Source organism: Festucalex cinctus, chromosome 11 (assembly GCF_051991245.1).
Source record: "Festucalex cinctus isolate MCC-2025b chromosome 11, RoL_Fcin_1.0, whole genome shotgun sequence".
Lineage (NCBI taxonomy): Eukaryota > Metazoa > Chordata > Actinopteri > Syngnathiformes > Syngnathidae > Festucalex > Festucalex cinctus.
The window spans coordinates 25,262,157-25,289,907 of NC_135421.1; the positions used below are offsets into that span (position 1 = coordinate 25,262,157).

The window sequence follows — 27,751 nt, forward strand, 5'->3', positions numbered from 1 at the left end:
ATTCTTTGACCAGCACATTGATAGGATCTTAACCTAAAATGAACTAAGCGACGTCACACCATGCGGGTAACAAACACAGTTCAATGTTCAGTTTATAATAAAACTTTTATTTATTTTTTTGTCATATAAAGGCTGATATAATTGAGCATGCTACAACTGTGGATATAAAAAGTCGACACAACCGTGTCAGGTTTTTCTGATTATGTATATAAAAATGAGACAAGATGATAAACCTTGAAAACCATTAATGTCACAGTAGCAAAATCGACTGGGGAAATGTGTTATGGCCCGATAAAACATAAAAATATGAAATGATATGGATATGCAGCACATTGAGCTGAAATGTTATGACGCCGGGTCCACAGGTGGCCTCGAACCTTAATGAGTCCCATGTCAAGCCAAAGCCCAATAAGAACACAAGTTGAATATTAAGCCCATTGAAATGTAGATCCAGACTGAATGCGAGGTCAGCTGTCTGCACTGACGTCTAACATAAACATAAATTGAAACTGGATTGACTTCATGATGCAATATTGCAAGATTATGTCACCTGCTCATGACACAAATATAGGAATGATAAAGTATGGAAGAAAAAAAAAGTGGCAACACCACATGGAAGGACTCGCGTTGTATTTTACAACACAGACGCTTTAATCTTGGGGTTGGATTTCCGGAAGAAGCTGTCGGTGATGCAGGTGGGCATGTAGGACAGAGGCAGCCAGAAGAACTTGGCGTCCCACCCGGCCGAGTAACGGGTGCGAGGGTGGACGCCGGCCACGGCGTGCTCCATGCAGCCCACCACCTTCATCAGGTCGCTGTCCGTCAGAAGTTTGAATTTTTCCGTCATCGTTTGATACGCTGAAGTGGAGAGCAGACACAGAGAAATCATCAGCGAGTCTTTACAATATTTTTTTATTTTTTTAAAGCGGTCACGTCAATATTATGTTCTATGTGTGACCCAACTAGTCTAAACACAGTATTCTGATTAATATTGTATTTGTGGAATAATAATTAATCATAAAACTCCGTCTGATTTCCACCACTTAATTCATATTTTACAAACACATTATTACACAATATCAGAATGCTGTTTATTACATATTATCGTAAATAACATTTTTAACTTTATTGTTCTACAAGTGAACTGTATTTGAGAAATAAAAAAAACAATTTAAGTTTAAACAGGTTATACACATAGCTGCAGTTAATTTAAATTTGAACTTCAAGTTTAATTCTATGTAAGTGTAAAGTTATTTTATTTTCACATACTACTTAGAATAACTGCCTTACATAATAGTATATAATAGTAATTTCAAAATACGCCATAATAGTAATTTCAAAATATCCTCCTGACTCCCAGCAATTCAAATTTGTCCACTGTAGTGGACCTTTTTAAACTTGAATATCTCCCACCCAGTGCATATGATTGATTTACCTCATTTTGTGCTCTATAGAGGACATTCAGAGCTTTCCAATGATACCAAATGTGTAGGGGTGGGGCTTTTGCTACCTTTGATTGCATCATGGCTTCCCTCAGTTCAAGCACTTTTTAGGGAAGAGGAAAAGTACGTGTATAACACTTCTAATTGAACAAATTTAGGCTTTCAGTATTGTTAGCATGTTTTCTATAAGACTTAAAAACACATTAAAGTATTGTTTGAATTATTTTAACTGTATTTGAGCCGAGCATTAAGTTTTAAAAAATGTCCTCTGTAGTGGACACATCATAGCTTAAAAAAAATATAGATTTTTTTTTTTTCAAAAATTTCTTTTGCAGTATTCCAGCCACTTCACAAAGATTGGGGAATATCAAAATACACATGATTGGACAATATTTTTTTCCTGGTAGTCAGGAGGATATAATAATAATTAGATTTTTATTAAAAATATATAATATAAAACTATAAATGACATAATGCCTGTATTTTTCATGCGACAATGATAATACGGCTCTAAAAACTCACCGTGCTCCAAAAAGTCTGGTCCGTAGTCGTCTTTCACATCCTGAGGCAATCGGTCCCAAAGTTTGTTCAGGTTATTTTCCAACAGTTGCGTGTTGGTGACGTTTGTTTTGAAGAAACCGGGCTCGATGCACAAAACCTTGACTCCAAATGGCGCCATGTTCAAACTGAAGAAGAGAGATTAAGCTGAGATGAAGACGCCGCACTTGCTGCCGAGTTGGCGCTCACCGCAAGCTGTCGTTGAAGGCCTCCACGCCGTATTTGGACACGCAGTACGGGCCGCCGACCGGGCTGATGCGCCCGAACACGCTGGCCACGTTCACCACCCGGCCTCGGGCTTTCTTGATGAGCGGGAGGACGCTCAGGGTCACGTCGATCACGCCCACCAGATTGACAGCCAGCATGCTTTTGTAGTCTTCAATCGTGAGCCAGTCTGTGGGGCCGGTCGGCACAGCGATGCCGGCATTGTTGACCACCGCCCACAGTCCTGAAAACACGTTCACAGGTTAGTTTTTAAATGATGCAACCTAGCCTCCATTATTCACTCAGAAAACTGAAGATGTAGCTAATGCTGTGGCCTGATAGTAACTTACCTTTCTGGCCTACAAGAGTGTCGATGAGAGCCGTGGCCCGTCTGATGCTGGCAGAGTCGGTGACGTCCAAATGCAGAGTGGTCAGTCTCTCAGAGCAGGCTTTCTGCAGCTCATCTTCGCCCTTCTCGGTGTAACAACCAGCGATCACGCGGAAGCCCAGCATGTCCAGATGCTTGGCCAGGAGATGCCCGAAGCCGCTATCGCAGCCGGTGATGTAGACATGTTTGTCTCCCTTGTTCGCCACACGTTTGGACTCCTGGAAACATCTGTAGACAAACCACAGGGCCAGCAGTCCCACCATGTACAGGAACATCTCTCTAGAGGAGCAAATGAGAAAGAAAATAAAAGACCAACACTTGTCGCGCTATCTGCGTTTTCAAAGCAATCACGTGGCTTTACAGCGCCTTTTATGGTTAGTAAATATTTGATTAAAAGGGTTAAAGTCCACTTTGTTTTATTTGACTGAATTATGTAATTTCATGGGTCGGTTAAAAAATTTCATACAAAACATAAATGCAAAGTGTGTGGATGGGGGGGGGGTTAAGGGGCAGGATTATTTTTTTTATTTACTTTTTATTTTTATTTATTTTTTGTTAAGGGACAATTAAGTGTAACGGCCTTGTGCTTCAGCCACACGCCAACTCCTAGAGAAAAGCAGTGTAGTTAAGTCTCTGCTCTGGATGTCATTGCTATTTTATATAATATATATATTTTACAGATAAATAGTCCCCAGTTTCTCAAATTCCCAAGTAATTCCATGCAAACACATCACAGTACTGTATTCGGAAAATAACAGCACCCCTATGTGGCTCAACAACTGTACTGCAACATTCAAAGTAAATAGTAAGAACTTGACAAAATTCTGCAAGTTACTAGCACTTCACTAGTACTAGTGCGCATGACGTCAACAAGTGCACAGTTTTGCCTTAGTAGTAGTCCTGTTACGACTCGAGTAGGCCAAAGTTGTCTACACATATATAAAAATGTCATGCAACTGTGGAGAGAAAAAAAAACAAAAAAAAAACGTTGCTAGTAAAGAAGCAACCGTTCTAATAAAGTCGAATAGATGACTGAGTGCTGTACAATTGGTTTGGTTGCGCATGCAGTACCTTTTTTTAGGATAATTCTTAGTCCCAAACTGTACTTGTAGTTTGTTTACGATTTGCTGGCAGATGTGGCTGCGTGCATCGCTTTTTATCTTCCGGGCAGGAACGCGCATTACAAATCTGCTTCAATCTGATATGCAGTAGTTGTTTATACTGGATTACAGTGTATTATTTATACAGTTCATTGTACTGTATTCCTTTTAGGGCTCTCTAGATTTGTTTATTAATCTCCTTGTACTCATAAATGTAACATTATCCTGAGTTAAAAAAAAAACAAATCCTGTATTCCATTATAATCAGTTGACACTTGATATCAACAATTGTTTCAAACTAAGGAGTGGCTCCTATAAAGAAGAAAATAGACTACAAATAATAATCATGACTCGAATAAACATGACTCACGCATAGCAAGCCAATTAGTCATCCTTACTCCATTAGAAAGTAAACTTTTTTTTTTTTTTTTTCAAGAGAGAGGAAGTAAACCTAGAAAGCATCATCAGAGCGCGAGAAAATGTATTGTACATGTAATAAACTCTTCGTGCAGACCTGCTCGGACTCCTGCTTCCTTTTTTTTTTTTTTTTTTTTTGAACTTTTGACACTTTTGTTTGATTTTAACAACAAAGAAACGTAGACTCACTGGGGTCTCTGTTACTCAAAACACAGCCGTTTTGCCCACATCAAATCACGACAATGTTCTTCTAACAATAATCTTTATTTGTGCTCCGTAAATTTATGGTATGGATATGGCATGGTATGAATAAACACTTTTATTAGTCACTCTTATGTGACAGTTTGTGGCCCCAAACCCTCTGTTTGGGTGCCAAATAAACTAACCAGTAATAGAGTATTGATACAGAGGCAACACCCCATAAAAAACACTCTCGTTGGATCTTAGAACACAGCCACATTAATCTTGGGGCTAATTTTAAGGACCAAGAAGTCAGTTAAAAAAGAGGGCATGTAAGACAGAGGCAGCCAAATGAACTTGGCGTCCCATCCTGGCGTGTAACGGGTGCGAGGGTGGACGGCGTCCACGGCGTGCGTCATGCAGCGGATCACCTTCATCAGGTCGTCGTCCGTCAGGAGTTGACATTTAGCCACAATGGTTTGGAGCGCTGGGTAAGGAGCGCACAAAAAGCAGTTAGCGCTCAGTTGTAACATTGTGACTTCGTGTCAGTCGCATTACTGTGTGAAGAAAAAAAAACTTGATAAGTAAGATTGTCAGGTAGGTGGTGCTATGAAAAAAAACTTGTGGACCTGATGTTGTGATTAGATGGGTATGTGATTTGAATTCTTTTAAATAACTTGCTTGTCCGGATGACTGCCTGACTTTGACTATGGCGGATGTTTCTTGAGACCTTTTACAAAAACGCACTCACCCCGCTCCACGTAGTTTGCTCCGTAGGCATCTTTCATATCCTGAGGTAGTCTGTCAAAGAGCCTTCTCCCGTTCTTTTCGATAATCTTCGGGTCTGTGACGTTTGTTCGGAAGAAGCCGGGCTCGATGCACAACACTTTGACTCCAAAGGGCGTCAAATTCAAGCTGAAGCAGACATCAAAGCAGAAACGATGAGTTGAGTTGAGATGAGATGAGACACGCTAGCTGCCTTGTTAGCGCGCTGCTCACCGCAAGCTATCGTTGAAGGCCTCCACGCCGTGTTTGGACACGCAGTACGGGCCGCCGAACGGGCTGATCCTCCCGAACACGCTGGCCACGTTCACCACCCTGCCTCGGGCTTTCTTGATGAGAGGGAGGACGCTCAGGGTCACGTCGATCAGGCCCACCAGATTGACGTCCAGCATGTTCTTGTAGTCCTCAACTGTTAGCCAATCGACGGGGGCGGCTGGCACAGAGACGCCCGCGTTGTTCACAACAGCCCACAGTCCTGATAACAGATGAAGGGCCCAAAAAAAAAAAGGTTCACGCTGTTTAATGCCACTGCTTGTCAAACTACTGACAAACGGAGAAGGATAAACGTGTTGTATTTTTCTTAGCCTTTAGTCTGCTAGATTAATGCTAATGCTAGCACATCATGGAAAAGATATACCTACATCCTGTTAAGCAACTGATATTTGAACACAAACACACATTCAATATAAAAGTACTCACAGTAACATATTCTTTATCCTCTGCAAGGAGATGAGATGATCTGAGACATATATACTGTACAGGCGTCCTTGTACAGTGTATCTGTCTGTCTGCCTTATACTGCTTCTCGGTGGCCAAGGCGGGCAGAAGCACAATGGCCATTCATGTGATGCAAAGTGTGGCAACAACTGTTTAATTCTTTTGAAGTCTAATTATGTCATTTTTGTATACGTTTTTGTTAAGTACATTCATATAAAAGCATTTTTTCCCTCAGCAGAGAAACATTGCAACATTTTGTGTTGTTGTTTTTTTAGGGAGGCTGGAACGAATCAACTGCATTTCCATTCATTTCGATGCGGAACGATGACTTGACATACGAGTGATTTGAGTTAGACATGAAACTGTCACGCCGCCACCGGCGTGACGGCCCATGCTTTTATTTTTACAACCATGTTTCCTGTTTTACCCTGAAATTCTGATTCCCCTCTCACCCCAGGTCACTTGCCCTTCCTGCAGTTCACTGATTACCGGTCCCCACCCATGATCATCACCACCTGCTACCAATCAACCCAGACAATAAAAGCCACTTGCATTCTCCCCTCAGTTGCCGAAGTGTCACATCTCAGTGCATGGAAGCGTCCTCACAGCCCTCGTACCACAGTCCTTGTTTTATGCTATGCTATGCTATGCTATGCTATGCTATGCTATGCTATGCTATGCTATGCTATGCTATGCTATGCTATGCTATGCTATGCTATGCTATGCTATGCTATGCCTTGTCTTGCGCCCTTAGTTTGCCCCTTGTTTTCCTCCCTAGTGGAGCGCTTTCCGTTGTCCCTGTTTTTGAGTGCCCTTTTGGTATCTCCAGTTTGGAGCTCTTTTTGTTCAGCCTTTTTTCCCTCTTTAAGAGGCGATTTGAGTTTCCAGTCATTAAAGCTGCAGCCTTGATGGCCAACTTTATACCTGCGTCTGAGTCCTACCTCCTCTCGTCGTGTCAGTACACTTCGGCCAGCATGGACTCAGCAGATAAGTTGGAGGCCGCACTGCGGAGGCAGGCCACTCGCTTGTCGCACCTGGAGGAGATCCAGCAAGCCATGGCCACCCGGATAGGTGAACTTGCTGGACAGGTGCAGGGGCTGATGAGCCACCTGCAACACTCCACGCTACCCGCCACGAGACAGGAAACCACCGCTGAACCACCGACCACAACTCCAGCATTGGCCGGAGTAGGTCTGAGACTGGCTCCCCCGGAGCGTTACTCGGGAGAACCAGGACACTGCCAGGCATTCCTGACTGAATGCGATATCCATTTTGAACTTTCACCACAGGCCTTTCCAACAGACCGTTCCCGCGTGGCCTTCATGATCTCGCACCTGACTGGACGAGCCAGGGACTGGGCCACCGCGGAATGGGCACGAAACTCCCCGACCTGCTCAACCGCAGCCGGGTTTTGCATGACTCTCCGCCAAGTTTTCGATCCAGTCAACATGGATCGAGAGAAGACGTGAGAACTCAGCTATCTCAGACAAGGCAGAGAATCGGTTAAAGATTACGCCATCCGATTCCGAACTCTAGCAGCCAAGAGTGGCTGGAACAACACAGCTCTTTTTGACCACTTTTTGAAGGGGCTCACAACCTCCATGCAGGAACTCTTGCTTCCAAGTGATTTACCCGGCGACCTGGACTCATTGATTTCGCTTGCCATCCGCACTGATCATCGGAGGCGGGAGCTCAAGCAGAGCAGCGGACTCCAAAGGATACCTGGTTCGGGACCCCTCCAGCATCCACTGGCAAGTGAGTCTTCAAGATATGCATTTCCCCAGTCATCCACCGCAAGGGAGGTCAGTGGAAATGACGAGGAACCCATGCAGCTTGGTCGGACCCAGCTAACCATCGAGGAGCGACAGCGTCGCCGCCAAGAAGGCCGCTGCTACTACTGTGGTGAACTTGGTCATCTGGTGGGATCTTGCACCGTGAAAAGAGGTCCACCGGTGAGTTTCCCGTCACCCCGTCCTGCTAAGACTCAAAGAATCACGCAAGTCCGGATAAGCCACCATGCTATGACCATAGACCTGCCAGCCCTCATCGACTCCGGTTCCGACGAGAGCCTCATGGACTGGGGCCTCGTGAAACAGCTACGGGCCACCACCGAACCCCTTCCCCTAACCGTCCAGGCCAGCGTGCTTAATGGCAAGGAACTCTTTTGCATCACCCATATCACCGAACCCCTAGAAGTACGAATTAGACAACACATCGATAACCTCAGTTTCCATGTAATCCAAGCTTCGTCACCCACCTTGGTTCTGGGACACCCTTGGCTACGTCAACACATCCCCCGAATCGACTGGAACTCCGGGAACATACTGGAATGGGGAAAGGACTGTATGGATCACGTCTTGGACCAATCAGCGACCAGTGCATTCTCAGCCGCAGTCAACCAGTTGACTCTTGAACCTCTCGTTCCCGAGCCTCGCCAGGCATCGCCTCAAGCCCCCGAGCCTCGCCGGGCGCAGCGCCAAGACCCTGAGCCACGCCAAGTCTCTGCATCACGCCGCCCTCGCCAAAGTCTACCATACCACACCAGGTCGGCCAAGCCTGCCACGCCTCGTCAGGTTGGCCAAGCCTGCCACGCCTCGTCAGGTCTGCCACGCCTTGCCAAGTCTACCAAGTCAAACCGGTCCACGAGATTCCCGTGGTACTTTCCGAATCTGATCCTTCGTTAAACAAAAAAGAAGTTTTGTCAGGAACATCCTGAACGGTCCCGACGGGACTCTCGTCTGGCGTCGTGGACGCCCTCCTGAACTACCTTTTGTCTGGGACGGATGGGTGGGCCGTGTTCCCACCTCCGTGCCCCCTTCTGCCCGCCCTTGTTTTTGGACTTTCTGTGTTGAAGGGCCGTCAAGAGCCGGCCGTTGAGGGGGGGGTACTCTCACGCCGCCACCGGCGTGACGGCCCATGCTTTTATTTTTACAACCATGTTTCCTGTTTTACCCTGAAATTCTGATTCCCCTCTCACCCCAGGTCACTTGCCCTTCCTGCAGTTCACTGATTACCGGTCCCCACCCATGATCATCACCACCTGCTACCAATCAACCCAGACAATAAAAGCCACTTGCATTCTCCCCTCAGTTGCCGAAGTGTCACATCTCAGTGCATGGAAGCGTCCTCACAGCCCTCGTACCACAGTCCTTGTTTTACGCTTTGCTTTGCTTTGCCTTGCCTTGTCTTGCGCCCTTAGTTTGCCCCTTGTTTTCCTCCCTAGTGGAGCGCTTTCTGTTGTCCCTGTTTTTGAGTGCCCTTTTGGTATCTTCAGTTTTGCAGCTCTTTTTGTTCAGCCTTTTTTCTAGTGATGGCAAAATGAAGCCCCGTAAAGCAATGAAGCCCTGCAGTGAAATGCTTCACACACACGTAGGGGCTTCAAGATGATTCATTTCCTCGACTACGCCATCATGTGGACAGAAAAATGTATAACATGCTTGGTGCATGCAATAAAATGGGGGTGTAAATCATGCTCTAAATACAAAAGAATATATATTTGAAGAGTGTTTTAACATGAATTGTTCTGTGTTACTTTGTCTATGTTTGTGCTTATGCAACAAGTGAAAATGTGGAAAAAATGAGGTAAAATAAAGTGCTTATTCATTTTTATTTAAAAACAATATTTTTTCCAAAGTTTTTGGACTCAGGCGGTTTCTTTTTGTGCATAGAATTTCACCTGCTTTTGAAAAAACTCTTTAACATGGTACTGATGAAGCAGGGGTGCATAGATATGAGACAGCAAGTTTGTATAAACTTGGAAGCGCATATTTCTGTGATTCCCAGTACTGAAGGGGATTTTCAACTCTGGGGATATTTTCTTCTCTTTCTTGCTGGTTCCTTGAACTCCATCGCAAAAAAAGAAGCTCGTCGTCGTCGGTCAAATCGAATGCAAAATGCAAAGAAGTACCGCAGTAAGGGACCCGAAAACACAAAAAGTGAAGGGGAATCCATAGCGTTTCTTTGTCGCTTTTATTTCGAACTACACTCAAACCTAGCGAATCATTTCCTGAATCAGTCACGTGGTACACCCGCTTCGCGGGGCTTCAAACGTCATCACGTACGTCATCGACACACGCATTGAATCGCCGTTCATGAACCACTCATCTACATTACTCGGCACACGCTTCAGGGATTCGACCCGAGAAGCACATCACTACTTTTTTCCCCTCTTTAACACATTCACTGCCACTCCAGTAAAAGCTTTGACATTGACGACTTTTTCCGTCAATGGCAGTGAATGAGTTAAGAGGCGATTTGAGTTTCCAGTCATTAAAGCTGCAGCCTTGTTGGCCGACTTTATACCTGCGTCTGAGTCCTACCTCCTCTCGTCGTGTCAGAAACAAATTGGCATTGTTGTATTCAAATAATGAAAGAAATAACCTGGATGGCTGAGAATATTCACAGGCGTCTCACCTCTCTGCCCCACAAGAGTGTTAATGAGAGCAGTGGCCTGTTTAACACTCGCGGAGTCGGTGACGTCCAAATGCAGGGTGGTGAGTCTGTCAGAGGAGGCCTTCTTCAGCTCATCTTCGCCCTTGTCCGTGTAGCAGCCAGCAATCACGCGGAAGCCCAGCTTGTCCAGGTGCTTGGCCAGGAGATGCCCGAAGCCGGTATCGCAGCCGGTGATGTAGACATGTTTGTCTCCCTTGTTTGCCACACGTTTGGACTCCTGGAACCATCTGTAGACAGACCAGAGGGCCAGCAATCCCACGATATACAGGAACATCTCGCTCTGTGACATGAGACATCAACAGGTGTCGTGCTGTAAATTATCCAATTCCATTTATTTGGTCCAAAAATTATGTATTTACTACATAATAATTAATCTTTGTTCATCCATTTATGTCAGCGACAAACAGTTAAGACAGAGAAAGAAAAAAAAATCACTCTTTCAGTACCACCGTACGTCACCGTTTTAATACGCATACTATTTATGACAATTTATTGGTGGTGTCCTGTGATATTTTTTTCTAATCTAAAATATATTAAATGAATCACTACAAGTTTGAAAAACAAAATCGAAAGATAAACAAAATAAAACACAACTTTACTTTCGGTTTTGCGTCCAACTAAGTAAACGTTCAAGGAACGTGAAGAAAATACGATATTTGATACTCAAAGGGGGGGGAATGGCAAATGGCCTGCTTTTTATATAGAGCTTTAACTATAAACATCAATGAATTCAACTAAGTTATTAAGCAAGAAATGTTAATAATTTTGTCTTTCTAAAATGGTAATTGCATTACGTTTGAATCAGTTACCTTTTCCGTTTTAAGAATTAATAGTTTGTCAATTATGGATCCGAGGCCAATGTTTAAAAAACAAACAAATTTGACAAGTTGATAATCTAAATAATGCTTCACTCGCGTAATAATGCAGACGTTACGTGCTAACTGCATCGTAATTAATATGACTACAATTAACATTTAACAGCATGTAAGTAATCCGAGTTAAGCTTTTTGAACTCACGTGCAAATGTCCCGTCAAAGTTTCAGGAGGAAAAAAAAGAAGTGAAGGCTCCACTTACTGAACAAGCAGACTAATGGGCAGCATTCGGCGTGGGTAATCACGAAGTTAGATGTACCGGTAATTGTTTTCTTCCTTCACATATTTCCCATACCAGGCACCTTCCAGTTAGTCTACCAAATTGCGTGGGAGTGGCGTCCCCTGCCGGAAAATTGTGCTCCATAATAGTGGGCGGCATACATAATAAGCGCGTCTGCCTCACAAAATTCTGTGTTCGAATGGAAAACTGTGTACTGTGTGCATAGTGGATTCAAAATGTCTTGCACTTGAAAATCGCTGGATTGGGCAAAAGAAACAGTAGAAACGGCACCTCTACGTGGCTAAACAACTGTATTACAACATTAGTGACATAAAATTCTAGTTAAGATTTAGCAGAACTAAAGCACTAATAATAGATAACTACTATCATAGAACAATTTTACTTCACGAGTAATATGTATTTGTCCTACTTCTGGTGTGCTCTCAGATGGGGTTGGCTATGACACTTTTAATGCTCCGGGCAGCAACGCAGATAATTAAATGTAGTCCGGGATCTCCCAAAGGTAGTAGAAATGACAAAGTAAAGGGTTTGAGAAGCCTCCTGCCCACCTTGAGAGTAGTGTTACTTACCGAATATGAAATACAAGGAAATAAAGACACAATGGTGCACCAAACGCCTATGAGACAAGATAATGTGATATAATAATTTGTATTCAAACGATGGCAACACCAAGGGAAGACTCCCTGTCGAGGCAGGGATATGTTTTCTGAGATGCCATTAGGGGTCAGTGGTGGCTGTGTGTTTTTGTATGCGTGGGCGGAGCTGTGTGTGTGGGTGTGTCACAAAGGTAGAGTGATTGCGTAATCAATGTCACCTGTGTTCCTGAAAATGTTTGCTTGTTTGTACAGGAAGAGAGGAGGCAGGGTGCTGTTATGTTCTGTTGACCGCTAGATTTGACCACCATATTGTCCCACTCTGCAAGTTCATCTTCAGTAATAGTTCATAGACAGTATATATTATTGGAAGAGTCAAATAAACACCTACAAACTGCAGTAAAGGCCTCAAGTTTCCATCTTGGAATCAGCACAGAGCCCCGTCTGCTTATCTTAGTGACTAAATTTCGTTTGGATATAGTCACAACACTCCCGTTGAATCTTAGAACGCAGACGCTTTAATCTTGGGGGTAGATTTAAGGAAGAAGCTGTCAGTGATGAAGGAGGGCATGTAGGACAGAGGCAGCCAGATGAATTTGGCGTCCCAACCGGGTGAGTAACGGATGCGGGGGTGGACGGCGGCGATGGCGTGCTCCATGCAGCTGATCACCTTCATCAGGTCGCTATCAGTCAGGGCTTTAAATTTTGCGTTAAGGGATTGGAGCGCTGCAGATGGGAGTACACACAAAGTAGTCACTATTCCGTTTTTGTTTTTAATAATGTCAAATCATGTGTTACTGTTAACAGAATAAGCAACATGTACGGTAAATACAGTGAGATTAATCAAGCAAGTGCGAGTTAACTCTGACTAGCTCAAAAAACTTACAACACTCCAAATAGTCTGGTCCGTAGTCATCTTTTACATCCTGCGGCAATCTCTCCCAAAGCGTCCACGCATTTTTCGCCAAGATCTTTGTGTCGGTGACGTTTGTTTTGAAGCAGCCAGGCTCGATGCACAACACTTTAACTCCAAATGGCGCCAAATTCAAACTGGATTAGCGATTAAGATGAGATGATGAGATCGATGTGAGAGGGAAAACATGTTAGCTGTTGAGTTAGCGCTCACCGCAAGCTATCGTTGAAGGCCTCCACGCCGTATTTGGACACGCAGTACGGGCCGCCGAACGGGCTGATCCTCCCGAACACGCTGGCCACGTTCACCACCCTGCCTCGGGCTTTCTTGATGAGCGGGAGGACGCTCAGGGTCACGTCGATCACGCCCACCAGATTGACGTCCAGCATGCTCTTGTAGTCCTCAACTGTTAGCCAGTCTACGGGGGCGGCTGGCACAGAGACGCCCGCGTTGTTCACAACAGCCCACAGTCCTGAAAACATGTGGACAGTCGGACATATTCATTCGTCTAGTAAGTTTCACGAAAGGGGTGGAAATTATTTCGATTTTTAATGATAAAGTGTTTGTAACAGTTTAAATGACTAATTCAGGAAATTATCAAGATTTGGGAGGACATCATTTATGACTTTTTTTTTTTTTTTTTTTTTGCTATTCATGGCAGGTCCTGGCTACTATTCTCCACAAATATCATCATAAAATTAAATTTTATACCACTGCCAACTAGGGATGTCACGATAAGGGCAATATCGTGATTTTGTGATATTAAAACTGCCACAACATTGTCGTCGTCATGTTCACAATATTTAAAAGAAACAAAAGTCAGGTTGATTTCTATTTGTGCAGTTCTAGCACCCTCTAGTGGCTAGTTTATTAGTGCAATTTAATTTTCATTAGGGATGTTTTGGCCTTCTATTTTTAAAATCTATGCTAATTGTCAGATGAAGGGAAACCTAATTTGGTGCCTCAATATTATTAGAGATTGTAGGCAGTTTATATAAAGCGCTTTTTTTTTTTTTTTTTTTTTTTTTTTTGAGTGGCTTTGAGTGGTCTGATCTTGTAAAAAGGGTAGGCAAAAATACGCGTGAGCTTCAGCCTATGCCTTTTCAGTTTGCGTTTTCTATTTTATGAAGAACCTGTGTGTGGTATTTTTTTTTTTTTCTCTCTGATTGATCAAAACAAAATTGCATTCATTCAAAACTTCTGTTTCCTTACCTTTCCGGCCTACAAGAGTGCTGATGAGAGCTGTGGCCTGCCCAACGCTAGCAGAGTCTGTGACGTCCAAATGAAGGGTGGCGAGTCTGTCCGAGGAGGCCTTCTTCAGCTCGTCTTCGCCCTTTTCCGTGTAACAGCCGGCGATGACCCGGAAGCCCAGCTTATCCAGATGCTTGGCCAGGAGATTCCCGAAGCCGGTGTCGCAGCCGGTGATGTAGACATGTTTGTCTTCCTTGTTTGCCACACGTTTGGACTCTTTGAACCACCTGCAGACAAACCACAGGGCCAGCAGCCCCACGATGTACAGGAACATCTCTCTACAGGAGCAAATAAGAGTAGAAACTGTAGTGTTTGATACAGTCGCACCATGTGGGTATTAGTGGCAGCGCTATGAATTTATTTAAATCCTGCGTGACAGGCAAAAATATGTGCGCATTAGTACAATAGTTTTGAGTCCTGCTTGGGGTCCCACAGGGTACAATTTTAGGGCCGCTGCTCTTCTCTTTGTATTTGCAGCCTCTGCGCTCCAACTTGAAAAATCATGGGATTTCGTATTGTGCGGGTGTTAGTATTTCTTGGGGGCGGGGGGGGTGTTCAAGACCTCTAAAATACATACATTTGAAACAAACACGCTGGCAAACTTTTTTTTTTTTTAGGCATGTTGAGAATAATAAACAGCAATTCGGTAAGGCCTGAGAAACAGCTCCTAATTAAAAGGGTTTGTGTATGGCAGCGGTGTGTCGAGGTTTCCCACTTTCAACACAGCTGACTCATATTTAAGCTCATCAGCAAACTCTGCAGGAGCCTGAAAATTATCCTGCTCATTGAATCAGGTGCGCTGGAGTAGAGAGACCTTGAAAACCTGCAGGACTGCGGCCCACGAGGAATGCAGTTTGACACCTCTGGCACTGTACGGCATCCGACACTTGAGGCGGTTACTTTTGCATGCTTCAACATGAATAAGTCTTAGTTTTCTGTTTAATTAAACAAACTTAGATAGAGTTCACATAAGTAGTAAGCCAGTCATCATTTCAGTCTATTTGTTTGTGATATTTTGTTTGGTGTTGAATGCCAACTACAACTACACAACGACAGGGCGTGGTTAAAACAAACAAACAAACAAAAAAACAGGTTTGACAAGTTGCTAATCAAGATTCAAAAGTCCTACAATGTAATGTTTATTCACGACTTGTACGATTTCAAACGTTACGTAGCCTCAAGTGCACCGTAATTAACTTGAACAATGAACACAATTAACATTAAACAACATGCACCGAGTAAGGTTTTTCACACTTACTGTACTCGTAAATTTCTTGTCAGAGACCCAAAACAAAAGCAGTCGCTCCACTGAGTGAACGGAACGCACGGATTGTATGGGCGTGGTACATTATTTTTTTTAACTTTTTTTTTTTTTTTTTTTTTTTTCCCTACCTACCTGCCTGCCTGTTTAGATCCAATTTTTACGAGTACAAAAGTAAGTGACCAGCGCCACCTGCTGGAATTAACGTATGACACAGTAACTGTGCACAATGCAACAAAATACTGCTACACTAATACTTAAGACGGGATATTAAATACTATCATAGTCTAGACCCTATTATGCTTCCCTTTTGTATAAAAAATAAAAATAAAAATAAAAAAAAGTTGCAAAAGAAGAATCCAATTCATGTTTTGTTCCATTTTTACAGTTGTCCGCAGTGTAACTGAATATATTGACAATCCATACCACTTGCATGGTGACTTCCAGCTCTGTGAAGGAGATCCTGAGAGTTTGTTTTTTTATTGCGGTGTTGTCTTTGACTGGAGTCCCACCTTCCTGTAACATTATCAACCACATGTGTTGGGAATACAGTATCAGAACATCTCTAAAGAGAGAGCAAATTCCAAATACAAACACATCCATGCGGGCATTGACCTTTTGTTGGCACGTTAACGTTTTTTGTTGTTGTTGTTTTTTAATTGGTAAAAAAAAAAAGTCAGTATAAAATACATTACATACAATATTATGTATGTATGTATGTATGTCTGTTTTGTGTAACCCGTGAAAAGACATACAGCACATAAAAAGTAAAATAAAGAAGTTGTGTTCTTATTTATTAAAGAAATACAAGTACATTAATAAAATTAAAGTAGGATTACTATGTAAAATAAATGATTACAGTTGAATAGCTTCATGTGATTTCCATCATCAGTCAACTGTCTGAGGAGTCCCAGAGCAAATTTGAATGGAAGAATTTACAAAAAATGTTCTCATATTACATTACAGGGGATTTACATCGGCGACGTGTGCCCAATCAAATCTGGTATTCTCATTAAACTCGGTGATGCGCGATTAAATGGGGCAAAGATTGAAATCATTTTAATCATTAAAAGTCAAATGTCCTTTCACATACTGGACCATCTGCGTTCTCAAGCACTTGACCACAACTAATGGCCTTGCGGTCATTAAACTCATTTTACAATCACCGTTGATAACATCTTAGGCACATTGATAAATACTATAATGTTCGCTTCCCATTTAAAAAAATCCCACTAGATGCTTATATATTAAAAAATTATTTGGCTTTCCAGTTTGAAATCAATAATTTGATTGTTTCTATATTGATTTTGTCTGAAGAATTCAGACTGTTCCGTGCCATCACGCTGACGCAAAGCTTATCAGTATAATGGAGCTATAGATAATAGTAGTAGGGGAGGGGCATAAGTTGCCTTATTAACTCCTGCGGTGTTATTGCTGAAGAAACCACACATTCATTTGGAGCTGCCCTCTTCAGGTACAGTATTTTTTTTCTTCCCAGTACCATTCTTCATTGTATTGGCAGGTAACAATTTACTTGTTTACATTGTTAAAATACATTGATTATGATGAAGTCTGTTGATGTAGTTGGTTGTTTTTCGTGTCAAATGTTCGAGGTTCAAATCTCATCTTTTACCTTGCATGTACTCACTGTGCTTGTGTGGCCAGCTATTCATCTTCCTCAAGGCATTTAAAAAAATTAAAAAAATAAATAAAAAAAGGATGTTAAGTTGATTGAAGACTAAATTATGGCGTGAATGTGAGTGTGAACTATTACTTGCTTCTATGGACCCCGAGATTGAGTGAACGCCACCTCTCGCTGGGATGGACTCAAGTTCACCCTGACCCCGACTAGCACAAGCGCTAGTCTAGTAATGGATGAAGAGATGGAAAAAGAACACCGAGAGCACGAGCTCACAACTCATCTACTTTATATAAAAGGAATCAAGTCAATATCGTCAATTATTAACTGTACTGGAAGAAGTATTTCTAGAAAAAGAACATTTCTTCTTAAAAGTTGACCATTTTCAATAATGTTTGTTGAGCTCTGTGAAATTCGATGATTAGAAGCTGTTTGTTTCATTTTTATGTATTAACCCTTTTGATGGTACTACATTGTTCTTTTCCAGAGCAGACAACATGAAGAAAACTATGAAGTTTACGCCACCAAGTGTGACAGACACAGGTGAGTGACCTCACATTAGATTCACAAAATAATAATAATAATAATAATAATAGTAATAATAAATGTGCACAGCGGTCATTATCACTTTAGAGTGTCTTTGGTGTCCTTGTTGGAATCAGTCATCGTGAAAATGTAGGATTATCTTTATTTATTTTCTATTGAATGCCAAGTACTATACATGCTGTATTATAAAAATGGTAACAAGAAGAAAGAAATTCAAAATACATTTGCTAAATGGTACACAGTCAGCTTGCCAACTGAATCATTTTGCGCTAATGCTAATGCGCTAATAAAATGCTAACTTTAGCTAGAAATGTCCAACCTGTCATTGTCCACCATGTCAGCAATATAGAGTACATTGCCTGCTTGCAGTTACTTTATAAAAAATATCTGTGAGCTTGATCAATATACATTTATAACAGAATAACATCTGCTCAATAGATATGACGTTCAGCAGAAAATCTTAAATTTATAGTGTAGAATGTGGAAGTCTCAAAGGTACTTTATGGTGAAACTAACGTTTGTGATGATCAACTTATAAAAAGCATTTTTTTTTTCTCATATTTTTAAATCATTTTCCTCTTTTGCAGCAAAGCAAAAGGATAGGTAAGTTGTGTGACTGATTTCAACACATAAATAATATTTTAGGCAACAATGTTGAGTTACTATGTTTACAGGGATGAAAAGAAACCAAAGAAAGAACAGAGCACGCTCAGTGTTGGATACTTTCAACTGGTAAAAAAAACAACAATAACAAAACAAAACACATATAATATCTAAATTTGGCCTATTTTTATTCGGTTGTATGATTTTTTTTATGTATTTTCTCCTGCACAGTTTCGCTTTGCCACATGGAAGGAAGTTGTGATGATGGTGGTGGGCAGCGTGTGCGCGCTCATCCATGGTGCCGCCGGCCCACTCATGCTCCTTGTGTACGGCATGATGACCAACACGTTTGTAGTTTATGAGATGGAGGTTCAGGAACTGAAAGACCCAAATAAAACGTGCCTCAACAACATCATCCACTGGACAAATGGCTCCGTTTACGAGAACGCCGAAAACGTTACTGTTGTCTGTGGGTGAGTGAATTTCAGTTCAGTGGTAATCATTTATTATTGTTATAAATGGTCGCTTGGGTACAGCAAGTAAGTTCAATGATCTGTCGTAAAACAATTTTTTTTTCAATACAGCAGAAAAAAGATGGTGAATTGATGAATTTTTGAAAATAAAGACGTTATTAGGATGTTTTTTTGTTTGTTTGTTTTTTGTTTTGCTTTGACTTGCTAGCAAAATATAATTCTAAGTCCGAACCATTTCATCTTGACTTTGTGATTGCATTCCCTTGACAGGGTAGATATTGAAGCCCAGATGACTATGTTTGCATACTACTATATTGGAATCGGACTCGGAGTTTTGTTTCTTAGCTATTTTCAAGTAAGTTTTCTACACATTACCAAATTAGAACAAAATAGTATTATTACGGTATAATACTGTGGTAATTTTCTGATCAATATGTACTTTCCCCTCCAGATTGTTCTCTGGGTGTCAGCCGCTGCGAGACAGACTCAGCGAATCCGAAAGACTTATTTCCGTAAAGTCATGCAAATGGAGATCGGATGGTTTGACTGCAACTCCGTTGGTGAACTGAACACGAGATTATCTGAGTGAGGCCTCTACCTGCCGATTGGACCAGAACCAGTTGTGAGGTTTACATATTAAACTGTTCTCCTCCTCCTCAGTGATATCAACAAGCTCAACAACGCCATCGCCGACCAGGCGTCTTTCTTTATCGAGCGGATTTCCACTTTCGTGTTTGGCTTCATGGTGGGCTTCATCGGCGGCTGGAAGCTGACGTTGGTCGTCGTCGCTGTGAGCCCCCTGATCGGTGTCGCTGCAGGACTGATGGCAGTGGTACGGTTCTGGCTAAGAAACAGATACTACGATACTAGATTGTTTTGATCTTTTTCACCATGGAACATTTGGGAGAGCACCACAAGCGCAAAATGAAGTTTGAAGTGATGGAATTGGAAGTGTTAGTGGAAGGGGCAAGCCAACGACAATGAGCGCGTTTGAATCACACATACAGTATAGAAACCCTTTCATTTTTTTTTTCTTTCCTGAGGGGTAAATATTATTCATTCGGCAGACTTCCCAAGTCAACATGTCGTAATCATCATCGCATTCTTGAATTGATCTGAAACCTGTTATAAATTCAAGAGCCTTCACCGGATACAGCAGAGTCCCGCCGGAATCGTGAACTTGTCAGGAGACCAGAGGAAGGACCAAAGGAAGGAAATATGAAACAAAGTGAGATCCACAGACACCAACAGAGTTACAAATCCCGAACACTTCACCAACCCCAGATACATCTGAATTCCAACCGGATCAGGGAGACATCAAGAGACGCAGATGAAATGATAGACACACTGTCTGAGGGGAGAACAAGTGGGACATGAGTGCAGTCTATCGCCAGAAACCGCATAAAAGTCACATTTTGTTTGTAGATTTTGTACAAACAAACCTTTCGTAAACCGATCAAATAGGTTAAACTAATTGGTGTGATTTTCTTCGCTCTTATAGGCTGTGGCTAGGCTAACGGGACGGGAGCTCAAGGCGTATGCAAAGGCGGGAGCCGTGGCTGACGAGGTCCTGTCCTCCATTCGAACAGTAGCAGCATTTGGTGGCGAAGAAAAGGAGGCTAAAAGGTACCGATAGTCCTTTTTCAAAAGCACCTTCTATATGGAGCGCATGTGAGATTTCAATGTAGAAATAATCCAGGTATGACCGAAACCTTGTGGAAGCTCAGAACTGGGGAGTCAAAAAGGGCGCGATTATCGGAATCTTCCAAGGATATCTCTGGTGCATCATTTTCCTTACTTTCGCTCTGGCCTTTTGGTATGGATCGCAGCTGGTTATCGACACCAAGGAGCTGTCGCCTGGGACACTTATTCAGGTGCGGAAAAGGAACTTGACCTTTAGCTTCTTAGTAATTGCACACCCGTGAAGCCATGTGACTGCCGTTCATATTTACAGGTGTTTTTTGGAGTCCTGATAGCAGCAATAAACCTGGGTCAGGCCTCACCTTGTTTGGAGGCTTTTGCTTCAGGCCGTGCAGCTGCAAAGACCATCTTTGAAACTATTGACAGGGTACATCTAGCTTCTATTGTTGAAAAATGCTAAACTAAGCTCATGCTAACCATTCATTGCTGAAGATTAACACAAAATTTCACTCTTTTGTGTTCACAGGAATCAGAAATTAATTGTTTGTCCGACGATGGTTATAAATTAGACAAAGTGAAAGGTGACATTGAGTTCCATAACGTCACATTCCACTATCCATCCAGACCTGAAGTCATGGTAACAGTTCAAGCAGATCAAGCAGATGAACGCAACATTCACTTCTAATTTAATAAGAATACATTTTTTTCTTAGATTTTAAATGACCTAAGCGTACAGGTGAAATCAGATGAAACCACCGCTTTTGTCGGACCAAGCGGATCAGGAAAGAGCACAGCAGTCCAGCTCATCCAACGGTTTTATGACCCGAAGGAAGGAATGGTAAGGAAAAATAAACAAACACGTTGGGCTTAAGTGCCATATTTTGACGGCAAGAATTTTATTTGCAGGTGACTTTGGATGGCCATGACATTCGAAGTTTAAACATCAAGTGGCTCCGCTCACTTATCGGCATCGTAGAGCAGGAGCCGGTACTGTTTGCCACAACAATTGCAGACAACATTCGCTTTGGGAAATCTGGGGTGACCATGGAGGAAGTCATCCAGGCTGCGAAAGAAGCCAATGCCTATAATTTTATCATGGATCTTCCACAGGTTTGTTTATGACTTCAAAAATAAATGTATCTTGTAGGGGTGTGAATTGCCTAGTACCTGACGATTCGATTCGTATCACGATTCACAGGTCACGATTCGATTCGATACCGATTAATCCCGATACGAATTTATAAGTCGATTGTTGCGATTTTTTTCATTAAAATTTAGAAAATACTAATCAGTAAGCTTGTAGAGTGTAAGATTTATATGAAAATGTATTATTTATTTATCTGAAATTTCAGTCTTATAGAGGTTGTAATCTGTTTCATGTTTGAACAGCATTAAAATAAAATATTAAGGCTTAATGTTCCGTTCATATAACATTCTTCCATGCTCAAGGTGTGAATCCTAAAAAAATAAAAAAAATAAAAAATCGCTTCTGCCCATTATTGAATCGATTCGAGAATCGCGCGATGTAGTATCGCGATATATCGCCGAATCGATTTTTTTTTAACACCCCTAGTATCTTGTATTTTCAAGTCCCTTATCCACTACATAGTAGTTTCCGGTGTCACAGTTGTTGGATTTGTAATAGCTAGCTGGTCAGTTGTGGTTCCAAGCGACGTAAAGCATTGCTGGTCCCTCATTGGTTGAGTAGATATGAATGATACGTATGCTAATGTTGACATTAAGCTGTATGGTTGCTGCTTTGTTATAACACAATCTTCACTTTTACATCTGTTTTCTTGGCGCTGCTAACCTCTTTGTCCCCAAATAAAATGTGCCTGTTTATTGTGGTAGACACACTAATGCTGATATATTTTCCTGGAAACAGTACAAACACAGATGCTAGCATTAGCCTGAAGACAGTGAAGAGCGATTGGTAAAACATGGGGGTGGCATGGCACAGTGGTAGAGTGGTTGTGGAATTAATCCTTGGTCCTTGTAGCTATATTGAAGTTAAGTGTCCTCGAACAAGATGCTGAGGTGCCTTCTAGGTGGGAAAGCGCTTTTCAAGTGAAAGCCTGTTTACCCATTTTCTAGAAATTTGATACTTTGGTGGGTGAGGGTGGAGGTCAAATGAGTGGAGGGCAGAAGCAGAGGATTGCCATCGCTCGAGCTCTGATCCGGAATCCCAAGATTCTGCTGTTGGATATGGCTACGTCAGCCCTGGACAACGAGAGTGAAGCTGTAGTCCAGAAGGCGTTGGACCAGGTATGTAAATGTCAGTACTCGTTTACGTTACCTACCTCACCGAACACGCTATCTGTTGTGAATCTGTCGATGAAAGGTGCGCGTGGGCAGGACCACCATTTCGATAGCCCACCGTCTATCCACCATCAGGAAAGCGGATGTCATCGTCGGATTTGAACGTGGCCGGGCTGTGGAAAAGGGAACCCACAGCCAGCTCCTGGAAAAGGAAGGCGTCTACTTCACCTTGGTCACCCTGCAGAACCATGCTGTATCAAACACAGCTAATGGTGGGTTCAAACTGGAGTAAGGTTATCCAATTTCTCAAAGCCTTACTTCATATCAACTGAGGATGAGTTGACTGATGACTTTTCTTTTGCCAGGTACTGCCAGCGGAGCTGTTGCCAAGGAAAACTTTGAAACCAAAGCGAGGACTTTTAGCCGAAGCAGTTGTAGGTCGAGTAAAAGGTGCAGTAACACGCAAAACAAAGAAGAAGACAATATCAAGGAGATTATCTGATACAAAACTGACTGATTTTATTCCCAATAAGGAGCTCAGTTCGGCTGCGATCTCATAGCAACTTGTCTGGCGATTTTGGCCCTGAAACCGTATCAAACAGCCTCCGGATCCTTTCCAGCCAGAAGACCATACCAGACATTGTATGCTTTTCTAAAACTTTGCTGTTATATGTCACGTGGAACTGGAATAACCTAATGTGAATCGTGAACAGCCAGAGTACGAGGAAGAGGAAGACGAACATCTCGAACCGGCCCCGATCACGCGGATCCTTAAGTACAACCAGCCAGAGTGGCCTTACATGCTGCTGGGCTCTCTGGGTGCTGCGGTCAACGGATCGGTTAACCCTATCTATGCTGTGCTGTTCAGTCAAATATTAGGGGTATGACGAGCGTCCTCATCATCTGGTCAGTATTTCGCTTCGGGAACTGAAGATGTTGCTTGTTTTGTTCACACAGACCTTTGCTTTAGTGGACATAAACGAGCAGAGGAAGCAGATCAACGGGATATGTGTTCTGTTTTGCGTTGTGGCCGTGACGAGTGTCTTCTCACAGTTTTTACAGGTTTGCACAAACATTCAAAACTGATAGATTTTCAAACCTGAGCAAGAAAGATGCTAAAAAAAAGAAGTCTCATTGATGTAATGTTGCAGGGATACGCCTTTGCAAAGTCTGGAGAGTTGCTGACCCGGCGTCTAAGGAAATTAGGTTTCCAGGCCATGCTGAGACAAGACATCGGATGGTTTGATGACCTCCAAAACAGCCCCGGAGCTCTGACTACCCGACTGGCCACTGATGCCTCCATGGTCCAGGGAGTGAGTACTTCATTCGATCAACCAATCCAATGGTGACTTCTGCACAGCACCAGGAGGATTTTGTAGCTTCTTAATTGTTTTGCATTTCTTAGGCTACAGGATCTCAGATGGGCATGATCGTCAATTCCCTGACCAACATCGGAGCCTCTTTCATCATCGCCTTCTACTTTAGTTGGAAGTTAACCTTGGTCATTATGTGCTTCCTGCCTCTCATCGGTCTGTCTGGACTCTTGCAAGCCAAGATGTTGACAGGTTTTGCAAATGAAGATAAAAAAGCAATGGAGGACGCTGGCCAGGTAAGTGCTGCTACCAAATTCCCAGAATGATTTCAATGCATTTTCCTTAAAGCTGACCAATTTTTGCAGGTTTCCAGTGAAGCTCTTGCCAACATCAGAACTATTGCGGGTTTGACCAAAGAGGGCTCATTTGTAGAGTCATACGAGCAAAAACTTGAATGTCCATATAAATCCGCCAAGAAGCGAGCCAACATCTACGGGCTCTTTTTCGGCTTGTCGCAGTGTGTCATCTTCATGGCATACGCTGCTTCATTTCGATATGGAGGCTATCTTGTTAACGCTGAGGGGCTGAATTATGTCATAGTTTTCAGGTGGGTAAAATTATTTCTGCTTCTGTCCAATTGTATTCCCAACCATAATATGCGATGTGGTGTGATCACCAACAAATTTGGTTCTGATATATTCTTACTCCAGGGTGATCTCGGCAGTAGTAATCAGTGGGACTGCACTGGGCAGAGCTTCTTCTTTCACTCCAGATTACGCCAAAGCCAAGACGGCTGCTGCTCATTTCTTCAAACTTTTGGATCGAACTCCTAAAATCAGCATAAGCAGCACGGATGGAGAGAAATGGGTTTGTATAGAAAACAAGAGAAATGCTATGTTAAAACTAAGAAATGTTTTGTATCTTAATTTGTTTATCCCCCTTTCATTCTTGTCTTTCAACAAAAATTTTTACACTTAACGATTTTCACAATCTCAGACTAACAATTGAAAGTCAGAAGGAAGTCATCTGTTTAAAATCAGTCAAACAGCGCAGGTGTACTTTTTTGATTGAGTTGCACGCAGACTATTGTTATGAATTTTTGTCTGTCATCTCCAGGAGAATTTCAAGGGTGAAATAGAGTTTGTCAGTTGTGAGTTCACCTATCCAACGCGTCCGGACGTGCGCGTGTTGAAAGGCCTTTTGGTATCTGTGAAGCCTGGTCAGACGTTGGCGTTCGTGGGCAGCAGCGGCTGCGGTAAAAGCACCAGCGTTCAACTGTTGGAAAGGTTCTACGACCCGGATGAAGGGAAAGTGGTGTGTACTGCACACTCTTGGGGATGCTCATCTTAATCTCCAAATGAGACAACACTTTCTTCCGACTGGTTGTGATTACAGTTGATCGACGGTCGCCCATCTCAGTCAGTGAATGTGCCTTTCCTGAGATCTCAGATTGGCATCGTGTCTCAGGAGCCCGTCTTGTTTGACTGCAGCATAGCTGAGAATATTCAATATGGGGACAACACGCGCCGCGTCAGCATGGACGAAATCGTGGAGGCGGCCAAAAAAGCCTACCTTCATGACTTTGTGATGATGCTGCCAAATGTGAGTAACTCTTTTAAATTCACTGCCTTTGACAAGTATACTTGTCAATTGTATTTTTTAGAGCGGTGCTAAATGGGGGCGAATCTGAGCATGCTCCACTGTAAATATCAAACTTGGAAACAACTTTACTGATGCCCAACCACCGGTAGATGACATCATTGCCCCATTTTATAGGAAATAAACACAGTTTCAGAGTCCATGGGAGAAATGGCTGTATTTTGGCAAACCTACATTTTTCTGCTGTCAATTATAAAAGAACGGGACGGGACAAAAAGTAGGGAGTCTATTCTGTTATTTGGTAGATTCGGTTTATATATAATTATTGAATGTAATATCACGTGAGTATTGGAAATGTAAAAATTTTCTATAATGACTGGCAGTGAATGAGTTAAGTACAAATGAAATGTTATTTATTTAATAATCTTTTTGATTATAGCTTATCGCTAGCAAAACCTTAAAATTCACCATCTTTAATTCCACAACCTTCTGACTTTAAACAGTACGTCATTGACAAGACTATCTAGGGTAAGCTAGCAACAATTTTAGCAATCTTATCTTCAAATTTGCACAAGTATGATGAGATGGAAAACTTGAAATAAATAAATAGCATTTCCAGCAGACAGCGCATACACTTTGAAAGGAAGAATTATTCTGAAGATGTATCTACATATTGAACTGGAGTGTACACTGGAACGTTGACAGAAAGGTTTTCCTTTTTAGTTGAAAATAGCTTACTTGAACTTCAACTTCCAGGATCCCTCATCATACCCTACTTAGTGGTAGAAATCCAGGGTGTTTTTCTTGATTTGGTCTAGTAAATCCATCAGTGTTGTAATTTGAGTCATACCCGCTAGCTAGCGCTAAGCTAAACTGTTTGTCGACTCCAGTCTGCCGTTCACATGCTGAACTCGCTTTGTATACTGCCAATTCGCGTTTCTATTTGAGACACAGCCCTAGGTGGCGCCCGAGTGTCCTATATTGACCAGCCATTACTGCCTATATTGTACGAGATGTAGCATATATGTTCCTATGACAGACATTGTAAGATTCTGCATTGCTAACAATGAGCCATTTGTCTTTCTCTCAATCTTTGAATATGTACATTGGAAAAATTGTTAGAAATATGAAACCCAGGTTGGTGCGCAAGGCTCCCAGCTATCAAGAGGACAAAAACAACGTATCGCCATTGCCAGGGCCATCGTCAGGAACCCCAAGATCCTGCTTTTAGATGAAGCCACCTCAGCTCTGGACACAGAGAGCGAGAAGGTAGTCACTTTTGCACATTTAAAAAGACAACCTCCACCAGATGATCCGTATACGGTCAAGACGCGATGACATCACGGGTTGCTTTTTCCCCACAGACGGTCCAGACAGCTCTGGATGAGGCGAGAAAAGGTCGAACCAGCATCGTCATTGCTCACCGGCTCTCCACAATCCAGAATGCAGACATCATCGCAGTGATGTCACATGGCGTCGTCATAGAACAAGGCACGCATGATGAACTCATGGCCAAAACTGCCGCTTATTACAAACTGGTCACAACTGGAGCTCCCATCAGCTAGTCCCAGACGCTCCCAGAAAGAATGCTGTTCTGTTGCAAAATTGTGCCCATTTTTATTGAGATTAAAAGGTTGTCGAGTACTTTCTTCAATTTTGTTGTACAGGTTATAGGTCACATTAATGGTGGAAAATGTTTTGAAATTATTTATCTAGGTCTCATTATTTTATACCACAGAAATCAGTGATTTACTTCCACTCATGAGAGGACAACTCACCATTACGGAGGAGATAGTGTACCTGTACGTGCTGCTTTGTTTGTTAACAAATCACCTGACTACTTAGGACACTTATGTAATAAGCTCTGGTCGCACTCGATGCCTAGCAACTATAGCTGGGAAAGACCCCAAATGGATGCTGATGGGTAGATGCGCTAATCCGTCAAATGCAAATCTCATTAAATAGGAAATCCCCTTCGGTTTTGTCACACATTGGCTAATTAATTGGAAAATGTATACCTCAACCTTGGCAACCCAGGACCAGGAACAGTACAAGCACAGGTGTTAAAGGAGAAACAAGGAATCCATAACAAGGCTCCCATAATTTGATGTATGAATAATGTCATTTTTTTCCATCAGTGCTTGCAAGTTGTGTGTAATGTGTAGCATATAAATAAAAATAAATTAATTTCTTTAATGAATAAAAAAAGGGATGTCCAAATAATATAATAAGTTATTATATTGCTACATTTAGATTTGCTTATTTATTGTTTAATCTTATAGTATTAAATCAGTCTGGTTGAGAC

The 27,751-nt window shown here is 42.3% G+C and overlaps 4 protein-coding genes across 8 annotated transcripts; 1 reads left to right on the top strand and 3 right to left on the bottom strand.

Annotated features, from left to right (window-relative positions):
* Positions 1–86: 86 nt before the first annotated feature.
* On the bottom strand, positions 87–4,215 carry LOC144030312 (retinol dehydrogenase 7-like). The gene is made up of 5 exons (XM_077536497.1): positions 3,664–4,215; positions 2,555–2,871; positions 2,190–2,448; positions 1,965–2,128; positions 87–858 (listed from the first exon to the last, which is right to left on the bottom strand). Exons 1-5 carry the CDS (start codon positions 3,771–3,773, stop codon positions 635–637), a joined length of 1,074 nt encoding a protein of 357 aa, XP_077392623.1. The 5' UTR covers positions 3,774–4,215; the 3' UTR covers positions 87–634.
* Positions 4,216–4,354: 139 nt separating this feature from the next.
* On the bottom strand, positions 4,355–12,061 carry LOC144030313 (retinol dehydrogenase 7-like). Of its 5 annotated transcripts, none has more exons than XM_077536502.1 (5): positions 11,925–12,061; positions 10,203–10,521; positions 5,289–5,547; positions 5,041–5,204; positions 4,355–4,776 (listed from the first exon to the last, which is right to left on the bottom strand). In XM_077536502.1, the coding sequence occupies exons 2-5, from the start codon at positions 10,513–10,515 to the stop codon at positions 4,553–4,555; spliced, it is 960 nt and encodes a 319-aa protein (XP_077392628.1). In that variant the 5' UTR covers positions 10,516–10,521; positions 11,925–12,061; the 3' UTR covers positions 4,355–4,552. The 5 variants fall into 5 exon arrangements, with proteins under 5 accessions (XP_077392628.1, XP_077392626.1, XP_077392629.1 ...); XM_077536500.1 differs by having other exon boundaries at positions 11,259–11,984; XM_077536503.1 differs by lacking the exon at positions 11,925–12,061 and adding an exon at positions 11,317–11,632 and having other exon boundaries at positions 10,203–10,468.
* A 382-nt stretch (positions 12,062–12,443) lies between these two features.
* On the bottom strand, positions 12,444–15,454 carry LOC144030314 (retinol dehydrogenase 7-like). Its single transcript, XM_077536504.1, has 5 exons — positions 15,371–15,454; positions 14,074–14,390; positions 13,075–13,333; positions 12,835–12,998; positions 12,444–12,674 (listed from the first exon to the last, which is right to left on the bottom strand). The coding sequence occupies exons 2-5, from the start codon at positions 14,384–14,386 to the stop codon at positions 12,451–12,453; spliced, it is 960 nt and encodes a 319-aa protein (XP_077392630.1). The 5' UTR covers positions 14,387–14,390; positions 15,371–15,454; the 3' UTR covers positions 12,444–12,450.
* A 1,960-nt stretch (positions 15,455–17,414) lies between these two features.
* abcb11a (ATP-binding cassette, sub-family B (MDR/TAP), member 11a) lies at positions 17,415–27,051 on the top strand. The gene is made up of 27 exons (XM_077536193.1): positions 17,415–17,555; positions 18,146–18,161; positions 18,233–18,290; positions 18,393–18,634; positions 18,905–18,989; positions 19,086–19,219; positions 19,295–19,466; positions 20,136–20,260; positions 20,334–20,508; positions 20,589–20,702; positions 20,802–20,912; positions 20,988–21,113; positions 21,182–21,385; positions 22,370–22,540; positions 22,617–22,806; positions 22,900–22,984; positions 23,068–23,176; positions 23,248–23,415; positions 23,492–23,596; positions 23,686–23,847; positions 23,940–24,143; positions 24,213–24,454; positions 24,558–24,714; positions 24,964–25,161; positions 25,243–25,449; positions 26,569–26,715; positions 26,811–27,051. Exons 1-27 carry the CDS (start codon positions 17,510–17,512, stop codon positions 27,009–27,011), a joined length of 3,954 nt encoding a protein of 1,317 aa, XP_077392319.1. The 5' UTR covers positions 17,415–17,509; the 3' UTR covers positions 27,012–27,051.
* The last annotated feature ends 700 nt before the right edge of the window (positions 27,052–27,751 follow it).

Bases quoted from the DNA above. Each gene is read 5' to 3' on its own strand.
- LOC144030313 (XM_077536499.1), bottom strand. From the start codon at position 10,530: ATGTCACAGAGCGAGATGTTCCTGTATATCGTGGGATTGCTGGCCCTC. The intron at 5,548-10,202 runs GTGAGACGCCTG...ATCTGTTATCAG, and splicing joins CACTCTTGTGGGGCAGAGAG to GACTGTGGGCTGTTGTGAAC. The intron at 4,777-5,040 runs GTGAGTGCGTTT...CTCCTTACCCAG, and splicing joins AGCAAACTACGTGGAGCGGG to CGCTCCAAACCATTGTGGCT.
- LOC144030312 (XM_077536497.1), bottom strand. From the start codon at position 3,773: ATGCGCGTTCCTGCCCGGAAGATAAAAAGCGATGCACGCAGCCACATC. The intron at 2,872-3,663 runs GTACTGCATGCG...TTGCTCCTCTAG, and splicing joins AAGAATTATCCTAAAAAAAG to AGAGATGTTCCTGTACATGG. The intron at 2,129-2,189 runs GTGAGCGCCAAC...TCTCTTCTTCAG, and splicing joins GCCTTCAACGACAGCTTGCG to TTTGAACATGGCGCCATTTG.
- abcb11a (XM_077536193.1), top strand. From the start codon at position 17,510: ATGAAGAAAACTATGAAGTTTACGCCACCAAGTGTGACAGACACAG. The intron at 21,114-21,181 runs GTAAGGAAAAAT...TTTTATTTGCAG, and splicing joins ATGACCCGAAGGAAGGAATG to GTGACTTTGGATGGCCATGA. The intron at 22,807-22,899 runs GTGGGTTCAAAC...TTCTTTTGCCAG, and splicing joins TGTATCAAACACAGCTAATG to GTACTGCCAGCGGAGCTGTT.
- LOC144030314 (XM_077536504.1), bottom strand. From the start codon at position 14,386: ATGTTCCTGTACATCGTGGGGCTGCTGGCCCTGTGGTTTGTCTGCAGG. The intron at 12,999-13,074 runs GTGAGCGCTAAC...TCGCTAATCCAG, and splicing joins GCCTTCAACGATAGCTTGCG to TTTGAATTTGGCGCCATTTG. The intron at 12,675-12,834 runs GTAAGTTTTTTG...TCCCATCTGCAG, and splicing joins ACCAGACTATTTGGAGTGTT to CGCTCCAATCCCTTAACGCA.